The following is a 24,343-nucleotide window of genomic DNA, read 5'->3' as shown; positions in this document are numbered from 1 at the left end:
CATATTCTCAGTGGAAATATTCCTATGAATATGACATGACTCAAATAAGCTTTATCCAAATACTTCACATAGCATATCATTTTATAAGTTATAATCTGCGGACTGTGTATACTCTGTTTATGTGCATATGTCATTCCTGTATTTGAAGTTAGAAATATGAAGCATAAACCTGTTCACTGATCTAGTCATAATAGGTGAGGGCCATTAGTGGTACTTAAGTAACTTAATGGCCTGGTGTTTGGACAGTGATTTGTAAATAGTCTTGCTTGTCCTGTAATCCTGGACTATGGATGGTCCTACAAAGACATGTGACCATGTCGCCTGGTGCAAGAATCTATCTTGAATTTTGTACTTTTCCACAAGGATGTGGGGAGTTCAACAAAGGCTTCCTGACCTAGGGGAATTCTATATAAGGCAAGGGAAGTAAACAATGGGGTCTTCAGCTGACTTTATAGACCCCTCCCCACTCCAAGAGAATATATAAAAACAACTTTAAATAAAAGGACAGTAATGAGAGGGGTGAAGAAGAACTGCTGGACTAAGATCAGAAAGGACATCTTTGGCCTGAGAGGGACTTTAACTGAAATAAGAAGTAGGCTGAGAAATTATTACAGTAAACACTTTGCGATCTGGCAACCCTGGGACTGAGAGGTTGCTGGATAGTCAAATATTACGGTTAATGGAGAGCTGCTGGGGGGGAGGCACAGGCAGTGGCCAATGCCACCCCTAAGAAAATTCAGTTCCTCCCTCACCCCAATGCCAGCTCCTGATCAACTTCTGCCTGTTCACCTTTTGGTGGGGCAGCAGGAGCTGCTTGAGAGGCAGTGGACACCACTGTGGGCATAGCCACACGGTGTGAGGAGCTGCTTGCGGGGCAGTGGAGGCCCACAAGGAGGCACTTGTGGGGTGCCAGGCATAGCTGTGCCCTTGCGGAGCCCTGTGAAGAGCCGCTTGCAGGGCAGCGGGCACAGCCATGCCCACGAGGAGCCACTTGAGGGGCAGCGGGCACAGCCGCACTGCATGAGATCTGCTTGAGAAGGGACATTGCTGCATGGATGCCACGCGGCGTGAGGAGCCTGAGAGCTCCTGCTCAGCCTGGGTGGGGGTAGGGACTCAAAAAAAAAAAAAAAAAAAAAAAAAAAAAAGGGGATACCACATTTGCCAGTGTTACGCCAATTATCTGAGTGTTCCAGTTGGTCAAATAGCAGATAAACAAGAGTTTACTGTATTTGTAACAAGTTCGTTTGGTGTATTAGGCTTAGCTGGCACATCCTGTTATATTTTGCTGAGTAAGTTACTTTGACCTATTTGCTCTTGCTTGCAACTAATTACATTGTACTAATTATACTTATTAAATAAATAGAAGTGATTTTATTAATCCCAGTGTAAATAATCGTTAGCTATGTGGGGGAGGAGACTGAGACCTGCGCATATCTCTTTCATTGATAAACGGGGCGACCTGTTTATGAGCTTCCACTGCATAAACGTTATTCAGAGCAAGATGGATTTATTTGGAATGTTGGTTCCACTGGGACTCTATGAAGCCCCTTTGACTGAGCCTTCCAAGAGCTGAGTGGATCTCAGTGTGTTGCTCAGCTGTGGGTTGTGACCCTGATACTTTGCCATTGCTGTAGGACACCAGAGGTCTGACTCAGCAGGACATGGTGGTGGGGTACCCTAGAGGGAAGGAAGTGGTGTTTTCAGCACATTTATACATGTCTGCACAGGAGGGAGGACCTAAATGACACAGGCCCTTTTTGAGCTCGGGCCCTGTTGGTGGCAGTAGCGGATTTACCGTGGCACCAGTGGGTCTATGGTGCTGCACCTGTAGGGTAAAAATTCCCAGTGTGTAATAAATCCTCCTGCTTGAGTCACACTTGGTGTGCATACTTGTATGAGAGGTGGGGCTCATGCTTGTATGAGAGACCAAGAAAATTCTTTTTTGTGGGTCACATTTGTAGGGGGGCAGCCCCCTTCCCTTACAGGTGCCATGCAGTTGGGGATCTATCCCGCGCCCAACCACACTATCCCACGCCCAATAAAGAAAAACACATGCCTGCTGTGCATTGTGGTCCATGCTTTCAGACAGCAGAATACCCTGGCTTGCACGTGGTGAAGGCTTCAAAGGTTGGAAAGATTTTCAGGGGCTGGGTGTCGCTGGGGAAAGTCTCCTCAACCCTGCAGCAAAGATTTTTGAGGGCTGGTTGGATGTCATGGGGATGGGGAAGTCTTCCCTTGCGGTAAAGATTTTCGGGGTCTGTCTCTGGCTATAGCTTCATTGTGGGCTAGCCCCACCATAGACCCTGGTGCCGGCACCTTGCTAACAGGAGCTTCAAAGGGCCCCAGGTTTGCAAGGTTTGCGGGGCTATCCCTGCAAATAGCCATAGTGTGGGCTAGCCCCCCACCACTTCCCAAAGTGTGTGACTCAGGAGAGCCACATAGTCTCGGCAGTGTCCTGTGTGCTGCATTTTCACAGAGGGGAAAACAGCTCCTTGACCTGCTGCTCTGCCCACAAAATGCTCTGCCCACTCAAATAATATCTCACTGGGGAAAAAGACTTCTGAAAAATGGCCATTTGTTTTGAAGGCAATGTAGGCAGACATCACACTCCCCAAACCAGTTTTGGGGACTTTTTTCCCATAATGCAGCAGTGGAAAAAACCCAATGCAATGAGCCTCAGGGAACTGTGGGATAGGTTCCCACAATGCACTGCTGCAACAGTCACACTTTGGTGATTAGTGGGGACACACTACATCAACTTTGTGGGCAGGTGCAGACACAACTTTGATGTTATGAAATCCAGTGTTACAAATATGACTTTGGTAAATTTGATAAATAAATCAATTCAACTTTATTTTGTAGCGTAGGCATATCCTAAGCCACCACCTAGCCCTGAGTGATTGCATAAAGTAAACACAAAGTAAAAATACAAGAAACAGGTTCATAACTATCATCTACTGGAGCCTTAAAAATCATCTCCCAAATATTAATATTAAATTTCCCCATCTGCTGCGTAGGAACAACACATGGAACATAATAAGATGCAACTCTCAGTTCTTTGGGAATATGCAATTTTTGACTTTTTAACCCCTGTTCAGTCATGGTTTGTTTGTTTGTTTTATTTTTGGAGTAATAGGATCTCATCCTTGATTCTTCTGAATTTCTGAAGAGTTTTGGATAAATGTTACTTGTGAATAGTTAATACTCCCAACAGTAAAAATACTTCAGTAGTTTTAAGGCTGTATTTTGCATGGTACTGAGCATGTCCACCTGAAAGTGATTTTTCAGTGGAGTTGAGGATGGGCTCTGTGGTGCTTCACATTTTCAAAATTCTTTATAAACATGCTAGTTGTTCTGTTGTGTGCCATACTGCTGAAACTGCATGACATGTCTGAAGGGTAGATAAATACCATCATCCTAATTTTACGGATGTGCAAATTGAAACAACAGAGAACAAGACCTTTGATTTAAAGTCACGTAGCATGTTCTGACTCCTAGCTCTGCATGGAATTCCTAGACATATTGTCAATTGTAGAAAAAACACTCATCAGGGATCTAAAAAGCCACAGCGTATAATGAAAGTAGAGATGATGTTTCCAACAAGGATGCAAAATTGCCAGATCAATAAAGATAAAATAAGTACTAATGTGAAGATCTGTCCTATAATGAAGTTGAAACCATGTAAATATACAAATAATATTTTCCCTTGTAACTGTTTTTTCATTACCTCTACACTGTCTAGCTTTAGCAGGGACTGGAAAACCTTGAAATCTGCACCACAGACAATATTGTGAGCTCCAGTTCAGAGATTCCCCTGCCGATTAAAATGGTTATTAATATTATCAGACTAAGATTGATTTTTTTTCCAAGATGAAAATTTAAAGTTGTTTTAAAAGGCAAACATACTTAGAGTTTCAGTTGCTTTGTTTGACTCTTCCTAAATTGTGTTTAGCTTCTGTAAAGTCCACCATTATGAGAACTTAATCCTTAGGTGGAACTGGTATCTTATGAAATAGTTTTTAAGATAAGATTTTTTTTTTTAAATTTTGGGAGGGAGACCATGGTGGGAAAGAGTGAAAAAATGTCACTTTACTTCTGTTTTGGAGGGAAACACTATTCTCTTCCCTGAGATTCTATAGACCAGACCAGCAAATTGATTCCAGTTGTCTCCTTCCATTATACCAGAACTATGACTTTTATAACACATCAGTCACTGATTGTTTGACATATTACATTTCACACATATTATGTTTTGTGTCTCATTGTAAAATGTGTATTTGGCATTAATCTTCCCCAGATTTACTTTCGTACCAGATGGAATCATAATGAAGTATACAACATTAACAGTCTTACAATCATATAATTTCCAAAGCTCCTGAGTAGCATTGTTTTCTTAAATTTATCTCAGATGAACACATATCACTTGCTGTCTGTACAGAGTTCTGGACCACATGATATTGTTGAATCTCATGTTACTTTTAATTAATATACGAGGGCCAAGTTATACCCTCAGATGCATGTATATAATTACCAATAAACTCAGTGAGGGAACTCTCTGTATGCCATTTGGATTAGAATTTGGCCTGAATAGTCAATACTGAAGTAAATAGCACATTTACTATATGTAATTAGGCATAGTCCATCATCTACTGGAAAGCAATTACAAGACAGAAGCTATGGTCTAGACCAGGGGTCTGCAACCTGCAGTTCTGGAGCAACATGCAGCTCTTTAAGGGCTTTTTTGTGGCTCCAAATGCTATAATTACAAAGTAAAACTAACAAACAAACAAAAAACAAAACAACTCACCCCCAAAAAAACCTCCTGATTATTTTCAACGAATGGTGACTGTCCTGCAGTAAACATTACAAATTGGTGTGTGTGCCGTTCTTAATATAGGGACTACAAAAAGTCTGCTTTAATGTTGTTTATTAAGAACTGTCTCATGTTCATGTGCATTGTGGATCTTGAATTATTGATTTTTTTACTGAATTAAAAAAAATGGGGGGTCTTGCTATTTTGGTTGCCGATCCCTGATCTAGACTGTAATGGTTGAAGCACATCACTGAACATTGGAAGTTATGGATTTTATGCACCGCTTTTCAAACTGTGGCTTGCTGATCAAATCAAGCAACCTATCTGCAAAGTGGGGCAAAAATGCTTGTTATACTTCATTAATATTTGTACAGAAAAAGGTGCTGTTTTTAGAACATTAACACTTTTCATGATGCTTTCATTGTCATTTGCTTTACAGTGCCTGCATTTTCTTTTCCTTTGTTGAATCTGCTTTCTTTCCATAACTCGTTTGTTTTTTATCACCAGCAGCAGCAGCAACATCCATGGGCTCATGGCCCATTGGTGTTCGATGCCTCCTGCAATATTTCCTTCCATCTTTCCTTGTCCAGTGCAGAGTGGCTTAATTTGGTGTGAAGCTAGTCTACAGAATCTACTATATCATCTACCCATTCTGTGGGGGGTCTACCTCTCCTGTTCAAGCCGTCCATTATGCCAAATAGTGGGGTCTTGATTTTTCATTCATCATTCATTCTGCAGATATGCCCGAGTAGCTGTTGCTTGCATTGTATAACCTTCTGCAGTAGGTTCTCTTTCAGCTGTATCTTCCTATGTAATTTCTTGTTGGTGACCTTCTGCATCCATCCTATTTTCAGGATCTTTCTATAACAACTCCTCTCAAATGCCAATATCCTTCTCTTTGAATCTTTCATTATCACACATCTCACATTCGTAAAACGTGATGCTGAATACATGTTTTCAAGATGCTCATCTTATTCCTAAGTTAATTGCTTTGATTTTCCAGATGTTGTCCATCACCTTCAAACTGGCTCCTGCTTTCGCTATTCTAGTCACTATTTCCTTCTTACAGTCTAGATCATATGTTATGTTGCTTCCCAGATACGTGAACTTCTCTGCATTCTTGCTCCCTTTTAAAATCATCTTTATTTATTCACCTCACTTCAAAACTTGATCTCCTTTCTAACCCATGGTCTGTATTTCTGAACAGCTGCACTAACCAGAGAAGTGATTTGGCTTCAGGAACTAGTGAAGTGCTAAAGTAATTAAAATGAGAGTATTAATTGTCTGGCAACTGCTTTATTTCCACTTGTAGAGATTGTTCTTGTTGACTTTACTCAGAGAATACAAACTATGATATAAACAGGAAAGGAGGAGGAGATGCTGCTCTTTTTTTTTCTATTTTAGTCTATTACTGCTTGTTTATATCTTCGTAATGAGTTGAAATTCCTCAGCTCAAGAAATATGTGATGGGTGACTCTCCAGAGGTTCAATTGGTCAGATTAAGCATCCAAGAATTCAGATGTTTGTCAAAAGCTAGAAAACCTCAGTCTCTTGAATTTCTTGTCCCTGCCCTATTTTCCTTTCTTGTTTTTTTTCCCACCCCATCCTTTTCACTTCACTTCATATCCCTATGGCTGCTTCTTTCGCCTGATTTCTTCCATGTTGCTTCCTTGAATTTGAAATGTCATCTACAAAACTACACTCCCAACTACCTTGATTTCAGCTGCCTTACCTGCAGGAAGAGAAAGGAAGGAAAAAAAGTTTAAAAAAACCCCCATGTACTTAGCTTGATAGTTAATTCCTTCTTTGTGTCTAATACAACATTCACTGTGTGTCCTCCATTGAATTGGATGGTATCTGGACCAGGCTGTTACTGAGTGACCTCATATTATAACCCTCATTCTTCACCCTTCCTCCTCCTTTGTGGGTTTTGTTGTTTTAGTCTGTAACACTAACATTTTACATGAGGAATTTAAATCCTACACGTTTCAGGACAGGGACCATAGGTGGAATTCTGGCTTCAATCAAGTCAATGAGAGTTGTGCTATTGATTTCCAAGGGGATCAGGATTCTGTCTGATTTCCTTGCTTAGTTTTGTGAATTGCATATGTATTTTAACACTCAAAACCCAGTGGTAATGCTCTGCTATAGATCTGGATAAAAATGTCCTCAAAATTTAGGGATGTTCATTGATGTTGCATCCACATAGTCCTTAGGGAAATATACTTTTGAATATGAGCATGGCTAACTCAAATATGTTTTATGCAAAATATTGCATATGCCATATTTTAAAACTTATAATCTGTTGAATATGTATATTCTACATGTGTGCATGTGTAATTCCTGTATATGACATTATAAGTATGAAATTTGAAGTTAGAAATATGAAGCATAAACCTGTTTACTGACCTATGCCTGCTAAGTGGGGGTTATAAGTGGTGCTTAAGGAACTTAATGGTCTGGCACTGGGACAATGATCTGTAAATAGTTTTCCTTCTCTTTTGAACCTGGACTGTGGTTGGTCCTACAAAGACATGTGACCAGGACACCTAATGCTGGGAAACATTTTGGATGCTGTATTTTTCCCTTTAGGGTGAGAAACCTTTGAACTGAACACAAAGAATTCCTGCCTTGGGCAAAATATGTATAAAGGCATGAAACCGAGTAATGGGGCAGCTGCCAGACATTATGAGACCCCCTGGTTACCATGTCAGATGACTGCTGGAAACATCTAAGACTAAACAGGGGGAACGATCAGGCCTGAGCTAGGAGGCTCCCTAGGTTGTGATAAAAGGTAATTAAAATCTTGTTAGGGTAAGAAATGGAATGTAACAAGTTTCTTAGGGCTTGTCATCATTTTTGCAAAGATCAACCTGGTCAGGGTAGATCTTTCGGAGATCAATTTCACATCTAGTAAACGTGCATGAAATTGCTCTGTCGGGGGTCAGCAGTTGACCCCTGTAATCCTGGCTATTGAGAACAGTAAGGGAGGTTGATGGGAGAAACACTTCCATCGACCTTCCTTACTGAAGACAGTCAAATAAGTCGATTTCTGATATGTCGATGCTAGCTACTGTGACAAAGGCCCGAGTTTGTCCTCCTTGGGTCCGGCACTTTGTGGTGGTTTAGGTGTGGCCTCAGAGACTCACTGTGTCCCTGCTCTGCCTCCTATTCTCTCAGAGGCCTGGAACATCTGGAACATAATAAGGTGATATGTAACAGTCAGCATGGATTTGTCAAGAACAAATCATGTCAAACCAACCTGATAGCTTTCTTTGATTGTATAAAAAGCCTTTTTAATAAAAGGGAAGTGGTGGACATGGTGTACCTAGACTTTATTAAAGCACGTGATACAGAATCACATGACCATCTTATAAGCAAACTAGGGAAATTCAACCTAGATGAGACTACTTTCAGGAGGGTGCATAACTGGCTGGATAACTGTTCTCAGAGAGTAGTTATGAATGGTTCACCATCATGCTGAAAGGGATTAATAAGTTGGCTTTTGCAAGGGTCAATTTTGGTGCCAGTTCTGTTCTTCATTAGTGATTTAGACAGAGAGTGCACTTATCAAGTTTCCAGATGATACTGAGCTAGGAGGGGCTGCAAGTGCTTTGGAGGATAGGGTCACAATTCAAAATGATCTGGACAAACTGTAGGAATGGTCTGAGAAGTGGGATGAGGTTCAGTAAGGACAAAAGCTAAGTACTGTACTTAGGGAGGAACAATCAGTTTCACGCATACAAAATGGGAAGGGATTCCCTAGGAAGGAGTAGCACAGAAAAAAGGGATCTAGGGATCATAGTGGACCTCAAGCTAAGAATGAGTCAACATCATGACACTTGCAAAAAAAAAGCAAACATGATTCTGGGATGCATTAAGAGGAGTGTTGTGAGCAAGACATGAGAAGTCATTCTTCTGCTCTATTCTGTGCTGATAAGTTCTCAATTTGAGTACTGAGTCCAGTTCTGGGCACCACATTCCAGGAAAGACATGGAGAGAGTCCAGAGATGAGCAACTAACATGATTAAAGGCCGAGAAAATATGACCTCTGAGAGAAGATTAAACTAATTGGGTTTGTTTAGTTTGGAAAAGAGAAGGCTGAGAGAAGACTTTCAAAGTACCTAAAAGGATGTTACAAGGAGGAGGGAGAAATATTATTCTCTGTAGTCTCTGATGATAGGACAAGAAGCAGTGGGCTTAAATTTTGGCCAGGGAGGCTTAGATTGGACATGAGAAAAAAATTCCTAACTGTCAGGGTGGTTAAGTACTGGAATTAATTGCCAAAGGTGGTTGTAGAATCTCTCTCACTGGAGATATTTATGAACAAGTCAGATAAATATTTAACAGGGATGATATGGATGGTGCTTGGTCCTGCCGTGAGGGCAGGGGATTGGACTTGATGACCTCTCAAAGTCCTTCCCATATGATTCTATGATTTCTCCTTTTCTGTTTCCTACTTCCTCTGTGATCTTGGTTGAAAATCAGGTGGTCTTTCTGTGCCACAGTTTCCCATCTGTAAAATGGGGTGAAAGCAGGAAAGAGTGTAAGATGTTGCAGTAATGAGGGGCCACACAAGAATTTATGATGGGTGTTTCTACTTTTAGATTAAAAAACCCAGGAAATACCGAGGCATATGAAAACTTTACCTTTTTAAAAGTTCAACAAAATCTGTTAGAGTTTCGATAGTGGTTCAAACCAGGAGTTCTTTTATTGGAACCCTTTACCCGTATACAGGCACTGCCTTGAGTTACAAACATTCAGCTATCAAATAGCTACACAGACAAACAAAAACATACCTGCAGCCTCAGGCAGAGCTGTTCTTAGGATTTATGGGCCCCTATGAATCATTACTGAGTCTCTATGGCCAATGGCAGCCCAGTTGGTGGGGGAGGAAGTGATGATTTTATAGAGGTGTGATTTTATAATCTTCGGCAACACATTAATGAAATATTTTAAAAGCAAATTTTAAACTAAGGTCTGGTAGATTATTACAGAAAATTGACAAATGGACAGGATATACCTGGGGTTGGTATATGTCTTTTAAATGGCTTCATTACCACTTGAATGGCTCTTTCACAGGTCCAGTAATCTGCGAGTAAATCTGACAGGCTTTTTGGCTTTTAAGTTAGTTGGATCCTCTCTGGAGTAAGCAGAGCCATTGAACGGGGATAGGAAGAAGTGGGCAGACATTAAGACCCAGAGGTGCCCCTATTTTTCGTATGCCTCTTGCAGCTGTGCTGCATATTCTGTGTATGGATAAGGATGACCATGACCTCAGGGGAGCAGGCAAAACACAAAGGAGGTGATGAGCAACCCAAGTGACTCTGGAGGCTCAGGGGAAGTCATGCAGCCGGGGGCTGGAAAGCAGCAGTGCTTTGAAAGGGAAACCACTGCTTCACTCCAGCTGATGGCTTCAAGGCTGCCCCTGGCTCCTCTGGGTCCTCTGGCCCATGCTTGCTTGCTGCCTCCTGGTGAGCAGGGGCAGGGTGCAGCCTGCAGTGGGGGTGGGGTGGGGTGGGGTGGGGTGGAAGTGAGAACTTTGCAAATACCTGGAGATGCTGAGAAGTCTCTTTTATATTCTCCACCAACCTCTTCATCCTCTAATTAAACCTGCTTTCCTCAAGCACCAGCATTCAAGGTTAAATTTAAAAAAAAACAATTTCTAGTATTTTCATTGCAAATATACAGTATTTCAGCTACATTATAGGTTAAATAGGCTTTTATGGGCAAGCCTGAGCTCCTAACTACCATTTATAACATTGTTTCAATGGGAAAATGCTTTCTGAGTTCCAAACAACTGACTTACAAATGAACTTTTGGAACACAACCTGTTAGTAAGTTGGAGAATTCCTGTATTGTAATAACTATTCCTAAATTAGTGTGCTGAACATGCTTGTTCATCAGTTTCTCTGATGGTCTTTCTGACTCAGCCACTAGTTAACTCATGTCGTGCATCAGAGACCTATTGAACAGAATTTAGGGCCCCTCTGTGAACAAAATAATAAAATATATTTGCTGCATTTCCCCAGGGTTCACTTTTTTTTATGTTCGGATCTATAAAAAGGTAAATGGAAATGGAGTCCATTTATCACAGGCAACACATGAGGGAAATTGGTCCCATGCCTTTAAATAAAAACATATGAAGTATGCAGTTAAATTCCAGCATTCACTATGAATTAAGTTAAATTCTATTCTATTTCATGTTTATGTAAGAATTAGTAACATACCAGGTGGACGGTTTTTGACTTTCTCTGTCATACCACATTGCTCATTGACATTCCCTGGCCTCTCTTAGTTCTTGGCATTATCTCATTATGTGTCGCATTAGGTTTTTTTTTTTCTTTGATCAAGAAGAAAATAAAATCATGTTGTGACAGGAATTTTCTTTTAAAAATCCAGTTTTCAATGAAAGCTGTAGTCTCATGAGCTTGTTTGCTTCCTTTCTACTAACTTGCTATCCCAGTGCAAATATTTGAAGCAAGATTTTGACTTATAAAATTTGGATGACCATCAGAACAATTGGAGATGTTATCCTTCTGTGTACGATATTACTGGCCTGGATTACTAGTATTAAAAGTTAGTATTATTTGTATCGAAAGGTCCCGAAGAGATAAAACATAAGTAGTGTAAAAGCCTGGTTATCTGGCACCCGGGTAACTGGCATATTCAGTTAACCAGCATGCTGAGGGGCTAGTGACCCAGCCTGGGCCAGATTCAGTGGCTGCCACAGAGCTGGCTGACTGGTTGGGTCTAGCTGCCATGGGACCAATTACCCAGCTGGGGCCAGCTTCCCACTGTCTGGTGACTGCCCGGGGCACAGAGCAGGGCCGGCTGCCAGCCCAATCTCAAATAACCAGCGTATTTTAATGGGGATGCTGGGTAATAAAGCCAGTGCTGTACTAGATAATCCTTTGTGCACTTTTCTATGTAGGCACTAGATTTTAAATCCGTAGGCATGTTCAAATTAGAGCTGATCTTCAATACTGCATATAAACAATGGAAAATTTTTCAAAATGTTTTTTATGCTGTGTGGTATACAAAAGTCACAGTGCAAATAATGCTGTGCAACTGCACATTAAGCAGCTATATTAGTTTATGAACTAAAAGCCATCATTGGGATGTTTTATGGCACCCGTAATTAAGTCAGTGGGAATTCTGTGTAAGAACTGTATAAGTAATTCAGGGTCAGCCTCTGGTAACTACATTAGCCCAGATCCTGTGCCTGGATGAGCTGTACTTAGTCCAGGACAATGCTTTATTCCTTAAGATACACTTTACCAAACTTTTACATTGACATAAGGGATGCAATTCTCCTGAGTTTTCTCTTCAGAGGAGTTTATGCACCTTTGCAATAGAGCTGAATTTGGCTTTCTGAATACCGCTACAGAAACAACAAGAAGTCCTGTGGCACCTTATAGACTAAGACGTGCCACAGGACTTTTTGTTGTTTTTGAAGATACAGACTAAACTCGGCTACCCCTCTGATAGTTGTCATAGTACTATTCCAGTCTGAGTAATTTCAGGGGCAAGTGGGATTATCATCCAGTTGGAATTTTTTGAAAATTCCTATAAATCAGAGCAAGAGTTTGTATTTTGAAAGTCAAAAAAAGTTGCTTTTTAAAATATGATGAGTCCCCTAGATGTCCTCTTTGACAAGGATGACTTAGAATAGCATTTCCCAAAGTAATTTGTCCATGGAACACTTCTGGGCTTGGAATATATTGATGGAACACATACATGCAGGTTGGAGTGGTGGTGGTGGTGGTAGTTTCAAATGGAAAAATTACTGCATGTAATGCTCAGAAGTAGATTTTAAAAAGTTAGGGTTTTTAGATGTCTTATTTTACAAAGAACAAAATGTAATAAGAGAAAATCATCTGAATAAACAACTAATGTTCTTCTGATAGGACGGTTAGCAACCCCATAATTCAAAAAAATAAGTACAAACCCAAAACAAAACATCAATATAACAGCTGAAAGAAGGGTGTGTTTTTCTTTTGTACAAAAATAGAAAGGACACTATTGTTCAAAAAAGGACTGTCCTTCCTTGAAGCTTAAGAAACATTTTTATGAAAAAGAAATATAAAAAAAATTAGATATGGAAAATATTTGTAAGTGTTGTATTTTTATAAATTTGTTATCTTTGCAGAAAACTACTGAATATAAAAATAAGTAACATTTGACAGTTTTTTTTTTTAATGGGAAGAGTGTTTTTCCATCTTTTGATCCACAAGTCCACTTAATATTAGGAATTTTGCTAATAGAGCTGGATCCTCATATCAGGTGTAGCATCATGTGATTTCTCTGAATGCATCTTGTGCCAAAACAATCCAAATTGACTCTGTTTCATCATGAGTCACATAATAACAGCTATATTATTGTGTTATATATATATATATATATATATATATATATATATATATATATATATATATATATATATATATAGTGTTATAAATTTAATATACCTACAATCTAAATACTATTCAAATACTTTAGTATTTTTCATATTTTTCACATTTTCATATATTTCATAATTTCTTATTTAATATTTTAGAAGGAAAAATATCACTAGCATGAAAATTATTTCACAGCACACCTGTCCACATTGCACAGAACACCAGTGTTCCATGGAACACAGTTTGGGAAATGCTGTCTTAGAAGTTTTCACAGGACTGCTGAACTCTCTCAGAGCCAGGGAAATCATTCCACCCCTCCTTTCTGTTTGGAAGCAGAGTTTTAATATGACAAAGCAGCATATTACTGCATAGCATGCAACACCCATTCCACACCAGACGTGCAAAAGCAGACCCTGGAAGTTTGACTGTGAGCTGGTCGATCTTCTTGGCTAGTGTAGACTTAGCCTCAGAGACCTCAGCTATGTACAAATACAGGCTAAGCTGGTATGAGTATGGTGTTCAGGAGTGTAAATAAGCCATTTCCTGATCAGGATATATTAAAATGGCCTAAGCACCCATGTGAATAATGCTATGCTGTGTCAGTGGGAGAGCTTCCCAGGGACTGAAGTAATTAAGTTGACAGGGTATAAGAGCACTGGAATAATTAAGTTTATGGGAGATCTCTCTCCCATCAGCTTGGAGAGTCTGCACTAGCAGTGAGGCAGCATGTAACTGTACCACTGTGTAGGGTAGCCATAACCTTAGGGTATGTCTGCCCTTAAAACACTTCAGTGACACAGCTGTAATCCACCTCCCTGGGAGGCAGTACCTAGGTCATACCTCTGTGCTACATGGCAATGCTGATGTAAGTCCCTAGTGTAAACCAGCCTTACTCTTAGGGGCAGGGAACCTTTTTTTGGGTGGTGGCTACTGAAACATGGAAAAATATGCCTGGACCACGTAAAAGAAAGCACAAAATCCTCACTGATGTGGGCCCTGATTGACACACCTCATGCTCCAGCACCACAGGTAAGGGGTGGAGAGGGAGTGACTGAAGTTCAGAGCTTCCACCAGGCCACATTAACTCTTCTGGGGAACCAGGGTGGGACCAAAAATGGGGGGATTAGAGTTCATAGTGTGGGAGGGGACTTCTGGGGAGCAGGTGTGAGGTCTGGGCAGGAGGGAGAGTGCAGGAGTGGGCTGGGAATGGGTGTTTTGGTATTGAGTGGGAGGGAGAATGCAGGAGTGGGCAGGGGCTGGGGGATCTGAGTGGGAGATAAGGTTGCATAAGTGGGTGGGGCAGAAGTGGAGGAGGTTCAGGAGCAGGCAAGAGGTGAGGGGTCTGGGCAGGAGGGAGAGTTTGGGAGCAGGCAGGGTGGGAGGGAGGGTATAGGAACATGCTGGTGGTGTGGTGCGAAGGAGAGTGCAGGAACAGACTGAGGGTGGGGGTCTGGGCCAGAGGGGGATGCAGGAGCAGCGTGGGCAGGGGGTCTGGGTGGGAGAGAGGGGGACCAGATGTAGAGGTGTTTTAAAAATGATTTCTGATCATTCCTGATAGGGGTAGGAGCAGGGTTGGAGTGGTGGGTCTGGGTGGGAGGTGGTGCAGTAGCAGGGTGGGGGTGGGGGTCTGGGCAGGAGGAGGGAGCAGGTGGAGCAGTCTGAGTGACGGCGGATGAGGCACTTATCTCAATGCACTATTACCACAGCCCCTGGAACGGCAGTGTGGAGCAAAGCTCCTTGGAGAGGCACTGGCCCCTGCTGCCCTGATTGGAAGGAATTCCAGCCAGTCAGAGTGGAAAGAAAGGCTCTTTCCAGGCAGTGCTATGCTGCCGTTCCCTCAGCCAGGGGAGAGTGAAGGGGAGGAGGAGCAGTGGCAATGTGCAGCAGTGGTGGAGCCGCTTCCTGCCCCCACCAGATCCAGCCTCGGCTCGCCTGACTCCATCCTATGAGGCTCGGGGCTCAACACCCCCAACCTGCCACAGGCTGGATGTTGGGGAGGGGAGTGCTGAGCCTCAGGGGCTGGATCCAGGCAAGCCACAGTCCTGATCCCAACTGTAGGCCTGGGATTCCCCACCCCTGTTCTTATTTATGTGTTTTATTTTAGATTTGTACCAAGGGGTAAAGAGGTGCTTCTCCAAGGCTTTGAGTGCTCCTGCTACACGTTACAAAACAAATCAGCTAGGCAGTGGAATGCACACTGTCTCCTCACAGAGCTACCTCCCCTTGGAAATGCCCATTAAAACCCACACTTCACGGTCATGCTAGAAATTGCACCTTGCACTGCTCCCGAAGGTAAACATATTGCAGCTGTTTAGGAGCAGGGTGTGGGCTCCTGCTTCAAAGCTGAGGTGCCCTCATGGAGAACACTGCAGTATTAGTGCACACAACACAGCCAGTGGGTTTTTGAGATTAGTTTTCAAGTTATTGCATCATCCCTACTGACCAGACAGAGAGAATTACTGTTCAAATTGTTCCTGCTGCCTCCTTAAGGGGTAGTTGTAGTCTACATAAGGCCATATAACCTTCGCTGTTTCCCCTTGGACAACTGTTTTACAGAGGTGTCCCGGAGATGTTCTGTGTTTTGTTTTAGGCATGAGAGGAGCTGTGCAAACACAGTGAAACCTGAAATCCCATGAAATAGGTCAAGCTTTCTCCTTCAGTGCTTGAAACTCTGCCCGGGGTTACTGAACGTTTTAAATATTTCACGATTTTGACTTGATATTTAGTGGTTTTGACTGGCTTTTACCTTGAACTGTAGGGCTTGATTGACTCTGAGACTCAGGGAATGTGAACTCACACCAAAAACAATTTGCATGAAGTGCTGTCAAGCAAATGTGCCAAATTGTTCACCGCTCTGTTAGTAAGTTCATTGGCAGCTGCAGCGGAAATACAGAGCCTTGAACTCTGGTCATTTATTTTACTTTCTCGTGTTGATTTGATACTGATTGTTCACAAATGCAAAATGTTAAGGGTGATAATTCTCCTAAGGACAATTCAGCCATGATGTAAATGTCTGTGTAATGGCATAGGAATTGTCACACTGGCTCTGATCAGCTAGTCCAGTATCCCAGCTATGGGAGTAACTTATCCCAGATGCTTCAAAAGAAAGTTCAATAAACTTTAAAGATGTTATGGGATAACATGTCTATAAGGGAAGTTTCCTTCTAGCCTAGACATTTCATAATTAGCATGTGCCCTGGTGCATGAGAGTTTACGTCCCATTACAACTGAGGCTGTTCTCAATATCTGTATCTATGTATAATCTTTTTTAAAAATCTTTCTATTCTTGGCCTTGGCAATATCTCATGGCAGCAAATTTCATAGGCTAATTCCATAGGGTATTTTTTAAAAAGAAGTTTCTTTTATAGTGGTAAGCTTATTTGCCTTAATCCTGTGAACTGGGGATTCTCAGTCGTGTACTTTCCAAGGCCCTCTGCAACATGCTATAAAAATGTCTGTGTAGTGAGTCAGTATGGCCTCCTGCAGACTCAGAGGCAGAGGAGGCCGTGCAGAGGGCGGGTGGGCGGGTGTCAGAACACCAGAGGCCCGCCCCTCAGAGGGCGGGGCCCAGGGTTAGAAGAGCCAAGGGCAGGGCTCAGGACCCGTTAAAGCCTGGGCCTCCGGGCGGGGAGGAGGCGCCTGCACGAGCTCCCCGGCGCCAGGGGCAGAGGGCCTGTCGCCACCCGGCCAGGCCGGAGGAGCAAGCCCCCAGCGGCTCTGAACAACCCCGGATCCAGATGCCCCAGGGGGACTACCCGGACTTCCCAGACCTGCCAGGACCTTCATGCCGGCGGAGACTCCCCGCCTTGGAAGAAGCCCCAGGAGCGGTCTGCCCCAGAGTCCCGGGGGACCCCTACAGCCCTCAGGCCCAGGATCGCCTCGGGTCCCCTGTGCTACCGCCGCCCGACTATCCCAATGACATTGAGATGGGCGACTGGCCGGAGCCCCCGAAGGTGGATGACATGGAGGAGACCGACTTAGAGGGACCCCCTGACCAGATGGACTGGGACCTTCCGCCAGCAGAGGTAGAGGTAGGAAGTGGCCCGGGGAACGACGCTCCCGAACCCATGGCAGTGTGTTGCGGCCTGGATCCCCACTGCCGTGGTCGTGTGTGCCCCCAGGGCCCCGGGCCAGGTCGCAGTGGAGTGGGAGGGCCTGTGACCCCCTACCCCCTCCTCGACAGGGCCAGCCTGCGCTGGGCCTGCGATAACCCCCTTGTGCTGGTGCCCCACCCGAAACTGAGGGCTGGGCCTGTGCTTAAACCCTTATGCTGGTGCCCTGCCCCAAACTGAGGGCTGGGCCTGGGTTAACCCCTTGTGAACTGCTGCCCGCCCTGGACCGAGGGCTGCGCCGGAATTGGATTACTATGGTGAACTGCTGCCCACCCTGGACTGAGGGCTGGGCCGGAATTGGATTACTATTGTGAACTGCTGCCCGCCCTGGACCGAGGGCTGGGCCGGAATTGGATTACTATGGTGAACTGCTGCCCGCCCTGGACTGAGGGCTGGGCCGGAATTGGATTACTATTGTGAACTGCTGCCCGCCCTGGACTGAGGGCTGGGCTGGTACTGTATTGCAACTGCGAACGGCTACCCCGCCCTAAACTGAGGGCTGGGCCGGCTGTCTCTACCTTATTGCTATTGAGAACTGCTGCCCCGCCCTAGACGGAGGGCTGGGCCTGTATTGTATTGTGGCAGTGCACTGCTGACTGCCCTGAACTGAGTGCGGGGCTGGTGTTCTAACCCCCTTTGTGGTTGCCGCCCGCCCTAGGCCAAGGGCTGGGCGTCTCAGGACTCTTTACAGTCCTGGTCCTCTTGTGTCATAACTGCTTTTCTGCATATAAAAGCCGGGGCCAACCATAAGAGGCAGCAAGCAGCACAATTGCCAGGTCATAAATCCACATGGGCTCTGTGAAGCTAAGTTGCTCAGGCTGTGTCTACACTAGCCTGGAAGATCAGCCCATTCAGGGTCGAACTTCTGGGGTTTGATTTCGTGTGTCTGGTAAGGATGTGTAAAATTGACATATCAGGGATTGCAGTCAACACCTGTACTCCTTGCGAGACATGAGGCTTAAGGGAGAAATTCTCCCATTGACCTTCTTCACTAGGGAAGGCCAAGTAAGCCAAGCACAGATACATTGATTCTAGCTAAGCAATTGCCATATCTCAGATTGCTTATCTGCGGTTGACTTACTTTGCTTAGTGTAGACATAGCCTCAGGTTTCTGCTTTCACCCCAGTGGCAAGAATTGAGAACTCAGGCTTCAGCCTTATGTGGTGCAACTTAAGCTTTCTGTCCTGTGCTTCAGCAACTCAAATACCAGCACTGCTTGGTGGCCCCACTGAAAATTGCTGATAGTCCCCCAGGGAGCACTGAGCCCCTGGTTGAGACCTGTTGTGAACAGTCCCATTGTCTTCAGTAACGGTGATCACGTAAGTAAAATAACGAGAATTTTACTCTTGATGTTTTTCTACCATAGCCATTGTATTTAGTATGTGATTTACATGTCAAAAGTTTTTTCTGTCTGTTTCATATTACACAGTGAACAAAAAAAAAAAAGCACACTTCACTTAGAGGGTTGAATGTGTTTGTTTATTGGCCTGCGGATTCCCCAGATCAGTTACTGCAACTCTTGTCGTCTTGATTGCTGGGCTTCTATAGTTACTTGACATCAGTCCGTATCCTGCTTTTCTTGCCAGCAGGATAGATTCGCTGAAATTGTTGGGAGTGGTTGATGAGGCAAGCATTGGTAAACCTTTTACCATACAACTTTCTCAGTGATTTGATAGCCATGGTTCTAATGTGGGTCTAAGCGAAAGGGTCATTGCTCAGAACAGTCAAAACATTGATCAAAGTAGTACCTACATTTGACAGTGAACAATGCTATAGAATCTATATACATGCTGTCTTGTGACATCAATATTGTATTTTCTTACAGGTGTTGAAGTGGGTCGAAGAAGCAGTGCAGGCCTCCAAAGTGCATCTCTTGTCCACGGATCATTCAACTTTGGCAGTCAATACTTGGCAAATTCCTTTTGATCCCAGTCTGAAAGAGGTTACTGTGTCATTGAGTGGCCCTTCTCCAGGAATTGAAATTCACAATCCATTAGGTAAGATAGCTATGTATTCTTTTATATTTAGTGGGGGAAAAAATAAACAGGATAAACCAGATTTACACTCTCCAGCAGGAAAGGCCAGATAATTTTCCTACTGAAGTCAATAGACCAGGTTCTGCTTCTGTACACCTTTGTTGGTAGGGTATGTATACACTACTATCCAGATTGATTGGCAGTGATCAATCCAGTGAGGGTCAATATATTGTGTCTAACATAGACATGACAAATCAACTGTTGATCATTCTACCCGAACAAGAAATGTAAAGGGAGTTGATGAGAGAGCATCTGCCTTCAAAGTGCAGTGAAGACAGCACAGTAAGTAGATCTAACTACATTGATGTCAGCTACACTATTTACATACCCAAAGTTGCATAACTTAGATCCCTCTCTCTTGTGATAGCGTAGACCAGGCCTCTGGAATAACTTCGCTGAGTTCTGTGGGGTTACTCTGGTTTATAATGGTAAAACTATGAGCCCCATGGTAAAATTTTGGTTGACTTCATTGGGGGCAACACTGGGTCTAAACTTCTTTGTATTACTCTGAAACTTAGCTGATTAGTCTATAAGAGAATTTGGAGAAGTAAATAGCCAGAAGATTACTCAGCATTTTAATCACATCATTTCCAGACATGTAAATGACTCAAACACTTCTTGACTTTTCTTAGTTTAGTTGCTTGCACACAAGGTGCCACATTGCTAGCTTCAAAGAATAGAACAGCTTGTATTTATTCACAAAATAGGCACAGTTTTCCTGCTTTATTGCTTATACTCAAGTATGCTTTCACTGGCAAGAAAGAAATTCTTGCAGTTCTAAAAATACCTTACACCTATGGCTAGATTTGTGCTGGAATAAATCTGAAGTAGTCCTTTGATCTCACTGGCGTTACTCTGAATTTATACAGCAGTAACTTAGATTGTTTGGCTCAAACTTTGCTCTCAAGAGAAGCACCTCTCCTTGACACTTTAAGGTATTGTTTTGGAAGTAGAATGAGAAAAGCTCACGTGAGAGTAACTCAACTCTTAACATGCTGTTGTCACAAAACAAACACTTTGAACACTTTAAAGACTAACAAAATAATTTATTAGGTGATGAGATTTTGTGGGGTAGACCCACTTCCTCAGATCTGGAGATATTTTATTACTTTGTTAGTCTTTAAAGTTCTACGTGACTGCTGGTTTGTTTTATTAGAATACAGACTAACACAGCTACCTCTCTGATGCTGTTGTCAGTGAAAATAAATTTTGTTAAAATTTGCAAACAGATAATGGGTTCCCTCGACTTGCTCCAAGAATGAATTGTGGAGTGGTGAGCCCTAGAATAATGAAAAAGTCCTATTTTGTTCATTTATATAGAGAAATCTGGAAGCTACACTGAGATTTTCAAAGGCGCTTAAGATAAGTGGGTGCTTAAATCTGTTACTTTTACTTAACATCACCAGTTAGTGCAGGGGGACTGGCCCTAGACAGCACCTGCCACTGAACTGCCACCTCTCCTTTGCTTTTTAGTGATGAATCCAGTCTAGTGTCACAGATTACTTAAACCTTAGTGTGGCCATGAGGTGTGGATCTGGGCTGGCTCTTTCTACAAGTATTAACACTGTAAATAGTCACTACTAGCATAAAGGCTTTTGGATCTCTAATGCCATTATAAAGGCTTAGTATTATCTTATTCACCACCTGTGGTCTCTGATATCTCCACAACATACAGCTTTTCTTTCTCTAATGTTCAGTGGGGTTTGGGCCATATCATGTCATACGTGTACAGAGAAGCCAAACCAGATCTCAGCATCTGAAAATGGTAGCTGGTCTTTACCGTCTATGAGCCAAGCCAAAAGCAAGACTCAAGCATCCAGGAACCAGGAGACTATTCCAGTCCAAACTTTGCATCATGTGCTCAATAGTTTTTTAGCGGTGAAAAAGAAAATGTAGGTTACTGATTTGAAATACTATTTATAAATGTCTTTTAAGTAGATTTATTACTCCTTTATAAGCTGAAATATTCAGTAGCCTGTGTAAGGCTCCAGGAATTAAAATTCAAACCAGTGCATTCTGGAATTTGATTGACTGTCAGCTGGAGGCTTATTTTGACTCCTTTACAGTGTCTACGAAATTTTCTTTTTCACAGCATGAGTTTTCTGCCCTCCCAGTTAAGTCTTCTGTCCAAGGCATTCCTCCATGTTTATAGGAAGGGGGACTTTGCTTGCAGTGTATCTCTGAAAAGCTGATTAACGGAGTTCTGTGTAGAGTTCTATCTTAAATGCTATCTCTGACAGATGTGCTTTGTTCACTTTAAAAATGCACATCATCCTTTGTTGTTTAAAGTGACTTTCGAATCATGGGTCATCTGGGAAAATGTGACTAAGGGTTGTATGACAGGGCTTTCAGTTTAATTCATATCTGGGGCTTTCATCCTGTAAACATAAACTGCTGGCGTAAGGTTTACTGCCCTGAGTAGTCCTTTTCAGTTCAGTGTGACTCCTTCTCAAAGTAAGCGCTAAATCCAGGATACAGGATATCAGGATGAGGCTCTTAATTAGAAAACAATTCCATCTTGCTGTTCTTTGTAATGTCCCATATCCTTGTCTGTGCTGCACAGCTGCTTATGACACACTCCCAGCACGACCCCATACCAAAGCTCTTGTGTAAGGCCCTGGGAAGATTATCCCACATTGAGGGGAAGACTCGGGGAACAGGCACAGGGCAAGCATGTCCCTCTACCCAGTTAATTGCCAGGTGTGTCAGCACCTGGGAGGGAGGCTCTAAGTTACACAAGGACCAATTTGGCATGCACACAACTCAGGATCAAAGGAATTTTGGCCTACGTTTAAATCCCACACCCTTCAAGATGGACCATAGGTGGAATCCAGGCCTTATGAAGGCTATGGGAGATGTTCTATGGATTTCAAAGGAGCTAGGGTTTTATGCCTCCTCTGAGGATGTGGACCGCTATAGCCAATCTGCCCTTCTTGTTCATGTTCTAAGGGCCAGATTCTCATCTGGTGTGTATCAGCATGGCTCCAAATCAGTGGAGATACAGCAATCTACATCAGCCAGCAATATGGCCAAAATATCCCATGCTCTAACTTGAGCCCTTTTCCTGCACTTGAGCCTCATCTCTTGTCTTGGAGCACTTCTCCATATTGTTCAGCCACTGATGGCATTTAATGATTTGCAGAACTGGTAACTGAGTGTCTCTTTAAAGAACCAGTTCCATCCTGTAAACTTGTGTGAGTACCATGACATTTGAAAACCTCCCTGTTAAGTCTGAGTGTATGTGATAGCCAGGTTAAACTCACAGTGAGAATTTAAGGAGTTTGAACAAGAGTGGGAAAATTCCTTAATGTTAAAATACTGCTGCAGCACCAACAGCGCTAGCACCAGTGGAATTGCTAGGGGCCCTGGCTAAAAGTTTTTTGGTTTTGTTTTTTTGTTTTGTTTTGAACTATCATGCCGTCTACTTTGCTAAGAGCAGGTCTAGAGTACTTCAGGGAGAGCATGCTGACAGCTGGTCAGTATGATCAGTGCCACCCCTGGTGGAAGAAGTCTTAAAAATGCTGAAGGGGGACTGGCCCTAGACAGCACCTGCCACTGAACTGCCACCTCTCATATGGCATCATTTTGTTCTGGGAAGAAATTTAGTTGACTGATAATTTGATTCTTATATCAATAAGTCTTTACCACAGAAAGGTGTATTAAAGGTATTAAATGAGTGGTAAAGCATTTTTAGTATCCCAATAGAGTTTTCAGTAACACCTGGAAGGAGATTACTGTAAATATCATAAAATGGGCTAGCTAGTAAGTCATACAGTAACCATATGTGTGATATGGCTAAGAGACACATATTCATTCTGTGTTATTTTGTGTTTTAGGTAAGCAGATAATGAAAGGATCTGGCTTGAATGAGTTGCTAAACATCCATAACTCTGCAAAGGTAGTGAATGTAAAAGATCCAGAACCAGGAATGTGGACGATTAAGGTATTAACTTATTGTCTCTGCTATGATGTGTAGTCACTAATTCTTATGGCAGTAGCATTAGATAATAGGAAAATTAGAAAAATTAGAGTTATTTTAGAGCAATTGTTGCCTGCTTGTCCTTTTTCTGTACACAGGAGCAAAACAGTGAACATAGTAGCTTCGGTTACACTGACCTGAACTGCCGGCAGCAGTGTGCAAATAGGTGGTCTTGAAAATGCAAATGGCTGCTCATTTGCATATTCACTCCCCAGCGGAGACTGCTGTCAGCAGGAAAAAAACAGTGTAAACGTGGTGCTGCCAGTGTACCACCCCCCCAACCCTTTGTCAGCAGCCTCTTATGCCTGGAAAAAAATCAGGCAGAAGAGGCTGCTGACAAAGAGAGGTACATTGGCAAAGGTATTGCCAGTACCAAAGCATTATGTGGCACTGCACCAATGGAGCACTGTAAGTGTAGACAAGCCCTTAGAAACCAGACAGGTGTAATACCAGCCTGTTTAGCAGCAATAACAGAACAAGAAATTGGCATTAAATGAATGAGGGGCCTCCTAGCAAACACCTATTCTTCTTTGAGTTGGTTCCCTATAGGTGCTCCTCTCCAGGCATGCTTGCATTTCATAGCCATGTCCATTCAGCTTGCACATGTACATTAATATTATGCTTCATGCTATTATATAACACTTCATGGGCAAATCGTCCCAGACTCAGTTACTTCTCAACCGCCTTGGCCGGAGACAGAGCTTTAGTAGTTGTGCTTGTTGAGTTTTACCTGAACTGTGAACTTAGGTCTTTTATCAGCTAATTTATTATAGTTGTTCTTTGTGGTAGTTAGTGTGCTGTAGTAGTTTCAACTGTTGCCATTTTTAAAAAAACTTACCCCTCCCTGCAAACTGTTTATTTTTATTGCATTTATATTGTTTCTCCTGGTTTCACACATTCTCTTTTGTGCTTGGAAGCAATCCGGTGAATGTCAGATACTCCTGATCTATCTCCCAAAAGTTCAACTTCTGTCTGGCATTAAAATCTAGAGCCAGAAAAAA

At 42.8% G+C, this 24,343-nt stretch overlaps 1 protein-coding gene across 3 annotated transcripts in view; it reads left to right on the top strand.

Moving 5' to 3' along the window:
- Positions 1-24,343, top strand: part of HMCN1 (hemicentin 1) — a 312,463-nt gene that overhangs the window by 72,782 nt on the left and 215,338 nt on the right. For all 3 annotated transcript variants that reach the window (XM_075002181.1, XM_075002180.1, XM_075002179.1), the window contains exons 5-6: positions 19,153-19,324; positions 23,200-23,306. In XM_075002181.1, coding sequence (XP_074858282.1) covers positions 19,153-19,324; positions 23,200-23,306 — 279 coding nt within the window. The remainder of the gene's footprint in view (positions 1-19,152; positions 19,325-23,199; positions 23,307-24,343) is intronic.

This window comes from Carettochelys insculpta, chromosome 9, assembly GCF_033958435.1.
Source record: "Carettochelys insculpta isolate YL-2023 chromosome 9, ASM3395843v1, whole genome shotgun sequence".
Classification (NCBI taxonomy): domain Eukaryota; kingdom Metazoa; phylum Chordata; order Testudines; family Carettochelyidae; genus Carettochelys; species Carettochelys insculpta.
This window is presented reverse-complemented; position numbering and strand designations above follow the sequence as displayed.